At 43.6% G+C, this 10573-nt stretch overlaps 1 protein-coding gene across 1 annotated transcript; it reads left to right on the forward strand.

The window, feature by feature from the left end:
* Positions 1-1139: 1139 nt before the first annotated feature.
* slc25a1b (slc25a1 solute carrier family 25 member 1b) lies at positions 1140-10531 on the forward strand. The gene is made up of 9 exons (XM_086053512.1): positions 1140-1525; positions 5045-5152; positions 5235-5334; positions 5893-6031; positions 6096-6180; positions 7080-7184; positions 7837-7952; positions 8037-8110; positions 8902-10531. Exons 1-9 carry the CDS (start codon positions 1411-1413, stop codon positions 9014-9016), a joined length of 957 nt encoding a protein of 318 aa, XP_085909638.1. The 5' UTR covers positions 1140-1410; the 3' UTR covers positions 9017-10531.
* The last annotated feature ends 42 nt before the right edge of the window (positions 10532-10573 follow it).

Here is a 10573-nt window from a genome sequence, read left to right on the forward strand (position 1 = left end):
CAATGCCAAGAGAGAAATCGCCTCCACTTACGGAAACACGTTACCAAAAGTATGATGAAATGGCTTTGGATGACAAGCGAGAAATCACCCCCCCCCCAAGATATAAATTATATTTAAAGTGAATTAGCTGAATCGGTCGGTAATTTGTATGAAACAAATATGAAATGTTTGCATTTTTCATGCATTTTTGTGCATTTTTAATTAAGAGAAGTCAAGTGTAATTTAAGACTATTAAGTCATTTCAAAACATATAAAGTGAGAACGAATACAGTATCAAGATGTGTTTCAGTTTTGGAAGCCAAACTATGGAACAGACTTAGAAATGAGTTGAAATTATGTAGCTCAAAAGAGATCTTTATTAATAATCTAGAGTCAAAAATGACTGCGTTGTTATGAGTATTGCAAAGGATAACGCAAATCTTGTGCGTAAATTGATTCCCATTTTCGGCCAATTATTAAGATATGGAATTGTGTGATCGGCTTTATTTGTTGAATGAGGTATTTTTCTTTTTCTCCCTTTGTGTTTTTTTTTCACACCATTTATGCTTTGTCCGTAATATATTGCAAGAATGAGCGAAATAGATTAAACTAAAACCATGATGTGGACAAATTGTGCATGCGTCTTTTCTGCTCTTAAAAAGAAAGAAATAAATCGACAACAACAAAGAGCCATTTTCTTCGGTCAAGAGAGAAATCGGTGACAGAGTGACTTACGGCAGTCAAACATTTCCGGAAATACGTCGCCGAAAGTCAACACAGCTAGTTGAAAGACAAGAGCAAACTCCTCACTACTAGCATGCTAATTAAGTACCTAGTTTCAATTCAGAGAGCGACTGTGATGTATGCACGACATATTGAGAGCTGTTTGTAAATTGTTGGCTACGTTATTTAGCTACACGAGCGGGCCAAAATGCAGTTTAATGATAACAAACTAGTTCTACTATGAATACGTATGCATACTACGCGACGTACGCTGGAGCTTTATACTTCAGGTGTACTTTTGATCATTTGAAGTGTATAGTTGATGGTTGTTGATGTGTTTTTGTGTTACGTTCAGTTCCCTATGCGGGTCCCCCTTAACTGGCAGTGGGCACGTTTTTGAAAGGAGGTGGCGTGGTGTGGGTGTGCAGTGTGCACGGTCACATCCCGCCCCGCCCAGCCCTGCAGTAAAGTCTGACTCGACATTTACCAGCGAGGAGGCACAGCAAAGGAAAACTTTTGCCTGTCAAAAGTCCTCAACAAGGCCCAAAGAGAGAGGCGGGAGAGTGCAGTCCCAAGTCCAATGGTCAGGGGCGCACGCCGCACTTTGGACCGCGCCCGGTGCACAAAGCTGCAGCGGGGCCGCACGAGATTTCATCCCGCAGCGCCGTACTGAGTACGCAAGTGACGCCGGTGGCACCGACCGCAGTCATGTCCGGACAGCCGCGCTTCGTGAACCCCTTCCACAGCAGGACGAACAGCCTGGCCGCCGCCGCCCCTGCAGGCAAAGCCAAGCTGACCCACCCTGGCAAGGCCATCCTGGCAGGTACGAATTCGCCGGTGCATGCATCAGTCATGGCAACGGAAAGTTCTTAAAAGCGTGCCCAAACTATCGAAGACGTGCAAACAAAACACAAGGCACAACTTGTGCAAGGTTGCACCGCAAATCTGCTAATATTGTATACTTTCAGCTTGTTCCCTTTTTCCTCGTCCATCTATTTCAATTTCGATAAAAATTCTATCATTACATTACTCGGTTCTAAAAAAAAAAGTTTTATTTACATCAGATTAGCACTGTATGTGTAATACCAAACCATACACCGTGTCGTCCTTAAAGTAGATGTTTTTTGAAAATGTTTATTTTTAATGTGTGTGGCCAATGGCCCAAATATTTACCGGTTGTAGCAAATAAATAGGTAAACATGGGGCCTCCTCCATGCCACCAGGTGGCGATGATGTACACCGAGGTGTGTTAGCATTGGCCTTGAAGGAACTATTTCTGTACATTAAATACAGTATTGACTTTTTTTCCCTGCAATGTTTTACCAAATATTCAAGTTGATGTTTCCTTACATAAGTTAATATCATAATGTTTTAATCTTTTATTGTTATCTTATTATCAAAGGACAATTTGGACAGAAACGTTTTTTTTTTGTTTGTATTTTTTTACGGTGCAAACAAAGAGCAACACTCTTATTATTTTGCCGATGACTTTAAACACAGAAAACTTAAATTTTGACATGTTTCTTGAAATATGTCAAATCCCGCTCATTTGGTTCAATCATCGTTTTGACACCGTGAACACTGGCACAAACAAAAAGTCCAAAAGTTCTTCTTTCTTCTTGCGTATGTCGACTCCAGGACCTTTGCACTGTGTGCTGAGAGGCCCTCCCCTACACACACACACGCGGCAATGACAAAGCACAATACCCTGATAGCACAGCGGCAGGCGTGCTGAAAGGAATCCAAGTTGCGTTGTGGCCTAAAAACAAGCTAGCCTTTGAAAGAGCCCCTTCGAGTGAGCCTAAAATGCTCACTTTAAACCAAAATGCAACCATCTTGCCACTCTTGAAACTTTTTTCATGGGTCTACTCACGTGACGTGACTGCCAAATTTCATGTCACCCAGTCAAACTGCCATCAGTGGTTGAATTTTCAAAACATTCGAAAGACACCTGAAAATGAAGACCAAAATGGCCGCTTCAAACCAAGATGGCAGATTTCCGTTGTCTTTTCAGGCATGACTTCCCGAGACTTTTTCTTGTGCGTTTACTCGTGATGGTCACGGGTAGCAAATGTCAAAGTAGCCTCGGGGGCTGAATATTTTGGGAAGCATTCCTGTGGCCTAAACTGCTTCTTCCAGCGACGTGAAGTCCAGGATGGAATCCTGCTCACGGGCGACACGCAGGTGTGTCCGTCTTATTGTGGAATTGTGTGCCAAACACTCATTTCGTACCGTTGACATCCACATTAAGGCGCTTGTACTAGTGCGCTCTTTGCCTTGACTAGTGAGACAATTCAGCACACTAGTAGAACAAAAGTGTCTTTCTAGTAACCTTTTTTTTTTCCCCCCGACTAAGCTGTATCTCAAGGATATCCAATAAATGCTCAAATAGTTTTCCATTTCCATCCACTACTAGTGCAAGGCCGCATGCAACTAGTAGGACATTTCTGGAACCCGTCTGACATTTCTGCACACGACAAGGACAGGTTTGGCATGCTAGTAGAACAACCACGTGTTACTTGTCAGGCAAAACTGCACTCGTTGACATCTTCGTGCTGCTCATATTACTGAAGGTTTCGATTTTTCTTCGTAGAATTTTTTTGTATTTTTGTATTACTAGTAGCACTTAGTTGTCAACCAGTCACTAGCAACGTGTAGTTGTCCTACTAGTATTCCAAAATTGTCGTGCTTGTGAGGACAAAGAGGCTCCTAGCACATGAACTTTAAGATATCAAGGTTATTGAATAAATGCTGAAATTGCTTTCGATAACCATCCAACCTAAGGTTGCAGCGCACTAGTAGAACCATGGTGGTGTCTACTAATGCTTTTCTTCCCACAACATTTGGGCCCCCTCAGATGGATATGAAGGAAATGGATTCAACGCTCGGTTAAAAGGCATTTCAGCATTCATTTAATTGCTATTCTTGATATCGAGCATATGGTGCTACTAGTAGGCCAAAAGGGGAAGTAGTAGTTGGAAAAAGTTACTCTTGAGACACTTTTGCGCTTTTAGTACTCTGCTTGTGCTTAATTGTCTTACTGTGAAGACAACGAGCGTACTAGTGCACAGACCTTGACATCCGTCTTAAATTTGCACTAGTGGCACAAGTAGTGTAATAAACATGAGTAGTGAGACCGTTGTTCTTCCAATGCACTGATTTGTCTTGCCAGTGAAGACAGAAAGCCTACAAGTATGTGGACCTGAAGCTGGATATCAGGGATATGGAATGAATCCTTGACATCCATCTTGTGTTTGCACTAGTAGGCCCAAAATGGCTCAAGTCTTTGGAGCAAAATGACAAAAGTGAGCAGAACAAGTTTGATGTGTTTGTGAGCGAATGAAGTGACGCTGACAACATGTTGCTGAGTGGGGAAGCTCCGCCCTTGATGTGGAATGGCGCCAGGGGGCGTGTCCTCGGCCAACCACGCTGCCGCTCAGCCAATCGGCTGCAGCCAGTTAAGGTGGAACGGACAGAGGGAGGGTTGAAAAGGTCCAACGCGCTGCAGGAAGCGACAGCCACTGTGAGACTGCTTTTGCCCTACAGCTCAAATTCGGGTTTTTTTTTTTTTTTGGCTCTCTCAGGTCCGTCCGCATTCTTCAGTCAAGCGTCCAAATGCTCACAAGGCGACTCTCACAAGCACGACTCTGCAGTTACACACATTGACAATCAAATTCACAATTTTACGAGGGCCGGACGAGAAGGATTTTGTGAGGCTGATGCGATGCCGATATTTGGCAGGCTCAAATTCTGATAAATGATTTCTAGTGCGGTTATTTAACAAATATGAAGAGTAAATCAAATGGGTTCCTCCATGTCATTATTTTTGTCTTTTGTTGTCATGTTTTAATGTGTACCCCCAAAAAAATCCAACAGCCAGTTTTTGCCAGTCCAATCAGCCGGCCGATTAATTGTTCCGAGTCCAAATTGTTAGCCGTTTACCTCCTCCTTCCGCATTTCTCAACCCATTCAAAAGTATTCCCCAAATTGCCACACAGTCCAATTCTAAAATGGAGATGACCTGTAGCAGTCCTACAACCTTTGCCGATATTTGACATTTTGCCTCCTTCCACATTTTCACCAAATTCGGGATTGTGTTTGTCGCCTTCCAAAACCTCCGTTTCCCCGCAATGTCACGTTTCCCCAACAAAATGCTCAAATGAGGAACGTCTTCACCGTCTCCTTGGCAATTCCGCACGTTCACGATCCGAGAGCCGGATGAAGAGAAAGATGCGTAGCCGCTCCTTGCACATTTCTCTTCCGATTCAAACGTGTTGCTTTCGCCCGGCCGCCTGTTTCCCTCATGGCCCCGCCTCCCACCGCCATCTGCGCGCGGCGGCAGGCGGCATCGCGGGCGGCATCGAGATCTGCATCACCTTCCCCACCGAGTACGTCAAGACGCAACTGCAGCTGGACGAGAAGGCCAACCCGCCCAAGTACCGAGGCATCGGTCAGCGCCGCCGCGCCGCTTTTGCGCCCGCCGGCTTGCCGCCAGACGCTCACGCTTGCCGTCTTTCGTCTTTGCGGCTCAGGCGACTGCGTCAGGCAGACGGTCAGCGGCCACGGCGTCAGGGGGCTCTATCGCGGTCTCAGTTCGCTGCTCTACGGCTCTATTCCCAAAGCCGCCGTCAGGTAAGTCAGCGTCCAGATGGCAAGCCGTAAAAATGAAAAAGACAATAATAACAATAATAATGCTACCACTATTACAACTAATAGACTAACAATGATCCACTAGAATAAAACAGACAAAATTATCCCCCCCCCAAAAAAATGAAATTCCACCACGTGATAGAGAACGGCACAATCAAGCAGTTGAATGACTCATTTTAAAAGCAAAATATCTTTTCATTTTCACATCTGCATTTTGTCCTTGTTACAAACAGTAACTTTACTAAAAAAAAATTTGAAAATGAACTCATGACGACATTTTTGTCTTATCAGTGTTTTGTTAGTGCCAGAAGTAAACATTAAAATAAATATATGTATCATAAATTTCACTGTTATGACCAAAATTTCAATATCGATTCTTTTTTCTTTTTTTTTCTTTTAAACATCGATGCACATTTTAAACCGTTTCAATCGATTTGAAATCGATTTTCGCTGAACCGTGCCGGCCGGCGGACGCTGTTTCTCGGCGCGTTTGAAGTTGCAGCCACTCATGCGCGGACCTGCCGTCCTCTTTGCCGCCAGGTTCGGCGTCTTTGAGTTCCTGAGCAACAAGATGCGCGACCACAGCGGCAAGCTGGACAGCAAGCGCGGCTTCCTGTGCGGACTGGGCGCCGGCGTGGCCGAGGCCGTGCTGGTCGTGTGTCCCATGGAGACCGTCAAGGTTGCGTGCGCGCGCCGCGGGCGCACGCCAAGCAACGCGCTCTCATTTGCCCTTTGCTCCGCAGGTCAAATTCATCCACGACCAGACGTCGGCCAAGCCCAAGTACAAGGGCTTCTTTCATGGCGTGCGCGAGATCATCAGAACACAAGGTGAGAGAACAGTAGAGGTGCACTAGTCAAGACCTCTTGGAGGGAGGGGGAGAAAACGGAAATAGTGGTTTGAAAAGTGCAGGAATGATGATGAAAGTACATCATTCAAGATTATCAAAACCTGAAAAACTGAAATAATATATTTATTTTTTTAAAAGTACAATCATTTTGGAAAATGACCACCGGTCATAACGATAAAATAGTGGAAATAATGATTTCAAAATATATTTGAAAAAATATCACATAATAATAAATAGGGAAGCACTGTTTTTTTTTAAATACCCGGTACACAAGTGATTCCAAACCGAATTTATAAAAAAAAAAAAAAAAAAAATAAATAAATATTATACAATACTGAAATAATGCCGGAAGATATGACAAGGCGTACAGAAATGATGCAATAAGAATGAAGTGGAAAAAATGTATATTAGGAACAGAAGTTATGATTTCAAAAGTACTGTGCAGAAATATTGACAAAAATGATTCCAAATGCAGAAAGAGCAACTTAAGGATACATAATGCCAAGAAATGCTGCTAGAAGAATACTTTAGAAAAATGCAGCAAAGATGATTAAAAAGATCATTTTTTGTTTTGAAATACAGAAATAATGATTTCCCCAAAACTACGTAAAGATTGAAAACAGTGAATCTGAGAAATGATGACTTTGTGATTAAAAAGATGCTGAAATAATGATAGAGCATGCAAAAATTGTGATAGACAAAATAATGACAAGTAAATAGCAACACTTTAAGAATACTGGCTAGAAATAATTAGGAGATAAATAAGGACTGCAGTATAAAGAATAACAAATCCAAGAAGCTGAAATGATGGACACCGATAACGCGAATGCGCTACCCGATTTTATTTATTTATTTTTCCCGTTTGTGGGCGTGGCGCAGGTCTCAGGGGAACGTACCAAGGTTTGACGGCCACCGTGCTCAAGCAGGGCTCCAACCAGGCCATCCGCTTCTACGTCATGACCTCGCTCAGGAACTGGTACAAAGGTACAAAGCGCCCCACCCGCAGCCACACGCTGCTTCACCAAACGCACTGGTGCCTTGAGATAACAAGCTCAATTCACTTCGTGGCCCCGACACCATATCAGCTGTTTTACAATCGGCCAACCGATCGCTGCTCCCTTTGGTGTATATTCACGGAGACGCTCGCTCCTCCTCAGTGCGCCACAAAGATATTCCTTGTTCTCCGCAGAGGATAAAGAATATATGCATGCGGGTATTGTTAGTCTCCTCTACATTTGTTGCTTATTCAAATCCTTTGCTCATTGGCCGAAAACTACCACAACATTGGTGCTAGTTTCATTAGCTTGTCTATGCCGTTTTACATTGTTTGTTAGCATTAAGCTAAACGGACTCTCCAAAGGCAAAATGATGACGTTGTGTGGCAATAAACAGCTTGAAGGCTTTTTTCTGACGTTCACAATGTGCAAAACAGTTGCTTGTTGTGAAGCGAGTCGAGTTCACTGCCACCGCACTGCGCTCGTATCTCCATTTTTCTAAATCGTCCGAACCGCAGGTGCTATCTGGAAAAACGTGTCTCTCAAGGCTCCGATGTACACGATGATCTGTTCACATGTCGCAGCAGCAGCAAGAGTAGTGTTTTTTTTTTATTTTTGTTTTTGATTTGTGTGCGGTCAAGGCGACAACCCAAACAAATCGATTAACCCGCTGATAACGGGAATGTTCGGCGCGGTCGCCGGAGCGGTCAGCGTGTTCGGAAACACGCCGCTGGATGTGGTCAAAACCCGAATGCAGGTGGGTTTGTGACTTTACGCACTTGTCGACCCCTTGGCGAAATGTCGACTTGTTAACAACGGGCTTTCTGCGCGCGTCCGACAGGGTCTGGAAGCGCACAAGTACAAAGGCACGGTGGACTGCGCCATCAAGATCATGAAGCACGAGGGGCCCAGGGCGTAAGTGGGACACCTGCGCATTTGGACCAGCTGGTCATGCTAGCATTTTAGCATTGGGCTACCTCCCTGCACCGATCCATCAAACTGTTTGCTATTTTAAAGCCGTTAAAAAAAACAAGTCTGAGCAGCACTGTGGGATACCTCAGGGTAGCGTCCTTGGTCCGCTTATGAAAGTCAGAACAGAGGTGGCAAAAGCCCTCACACCGTGTACTGAAGTAGAAATACGTTGTTGCACATTTGTCGATGAAAAAGTCCGAATAGATGACTTCAGGCATACGAGTCGTAAAAAAAAAAGAATACATTTTTCAAAAGTAGTTGCATGTGTCAATTGGTGTTACTGTCATTTAGAGCCCAGGTAGAAATTCTGAATGATTGGGCTACAGATGGTCACCAGGGCAAGAGCCAAATATTTTGGCAGCTTCGGCACGCACATTTTGTTCTCTAGAGCCGACACTTTGGCGGGAAAATAGTGCAAATGAAGGCAAGATGATTCAAGATGCACAACGGATTTCATTTGGGTAATAAATTGCCCCATGTAAAAATTCATGACAAAATGTGCTAGTTTGTCATATGTTGCATGGAAATGTGACGTTATTGCAGCAGGATGTGGAAATGTTTGGCATTATTACACATGATTTGCCTCATGGTATTAACCAAACATATGTCTGAAGCCTGACGAGCACTGCGGGATACCTCAGGGTCGCATCTTAGGTCCACCTATGTGATTTAGAAACAAAAGTACGGTATTAGCCCAATGGGCATTGTTGACCTTTTTTACTGCGCTCGTCCAGGTTCTACAAAGGGACCGTACCTCGTCTGGGTCGGGTGTGCTTGGATGTGGCCATCGTCTTCATCATCTACGAGGAGGTGGTGAAGGTTCTCAACATAGTTTGGAAGACCGATTGACACCGGCGCAGCGTAAACTCCTCGCCGACCGCTTTCCTCCATTTCTTGCTTCTTGTCCTGTCTACCTCTGAGTTCTTAGCAGAGGCGCGCAAATGAAAAGCGATGGTGTGAAGGTATAACAATGTGCAGCAGAAGCACCGTAGTCAGGAAAAGGGCAGTAACCGGCTGACCGTGTTGAAATCTGCAAGTGACTCAGGAAGGGGGGGGGGGGGGGGGGGCAGCGTGGGAACGGAAAACAGCACAGCAACATCTTTCTCTTAATTTGAGGAAAGGACGTCACATATTTAATGACCAAGAAATGATACTTGAAGATTTTAAAGCCGTATGCAGTGACGTCGATTTTCTTTATCAATGAAATGTGATGGAAAGGATTCAGCCTTGATGCGCCATGTAGGGGACATTTAGGAGGATTTCCTTAGTTCTATGATGATTCTTGTCAATGTAATCTGATGATTATTATTGTAATTTTTTTTTTTTGCCTTTTAAGAATCGAGAGAGAAATTCCACTACCAGTGCCTTCTATGCCATTCCACAGAATTTGGTGCTTTTAAGAGTTTATATCAGATGAACTAAATGACATTAATGACCTTTTGTCTGTCGGATCAGAGTTTGCGTGTGCGTTTACATGCGGTGCGCTTGCTACTTCAGATGTTTACCGTACTTGATGATCTCGGCGCCAGCCTGGCCTTCGTAGACATGCCTTCATCATCACTTTGATATTCCATTACACAGGGGTTCTTCAACTTTTTGGGGTCCAGGAACCCCTGACAGGGAGCACAGCCTCTTATAGTCCTAATGCCAATTCAACATAACTACCATGTGTTGTCCGAAATGCCATAGGAAGTCAAAAGGTTGTAATATAAAAAGGTTGCTTTGGCGCCATCTTGTTGCAGCTTGCAGTCGAACTATGGTGAGGAGCTTTGTAGGTTCAGGCCAAAGCTTTGTCTAACAGAAGAGAAAAAAAAAGCCTTGTCTAATAGAAAAAAATGTGTTTTGCCACATACGCAATTCCCAAGTGTTTTGCTTGCGGGGTCAATTATTTACTTTATTAGCGTCTTCTACTCTGGGAAAGACTCTCTAATCAAATAGTCCTAATATAATATAATCTACTTTGAATATGCCTTTTGTTAAAAAGACCAAATTCATTCATGTAGGGTTGTCAAATAATTGTGTGATGGTGTCACAAATGTGACGTTAACCCTTTGCAGATTAGCATGACCTACAGGTTGAGAATTTATGAATACACACAAATATTTAGCAAACGCTAGTCCTAATGTAGAGGATAGGTTTGACCTGTCTTTGTTTTTTGTTTTTTTCATTTTGTGTGTGTATGTTTTTTTTTTAAGATATAACAATTTAATACGAATAATTTTGCGGACTCCTCGAGTCCAAGGACCCCAGTTTGAGACCTACTATCATACAGATGCTAATATTGTTCATTCCTGTGCCTTAAATCTCTCTTACTGGTTATACTGTGAACGCTGACAAATAAAATCAGTTGGACTCAGACTGGAAGACTTGCTCCATGTTGGCTTGTGTTTTTTTGGGGGGGGCGGG

The sequence above is a fragment of the Filicampus tigris genome, chromosome 15 (assembly GCF_054856515.1).
Source record: "Filicampus tigris isolate MCC_2025a chromosome 15, RoL_Ftig_1.0, whole genome shotgun sequence".
In the NCBI taxonomy this organism is placed as follows: domain Eukaryota; kingdom Metazoa; phylum Chordata; class Actinopteri; order Syngnathiformes; family Syngnathidae; genus Filicampus; species Filicampus tigris.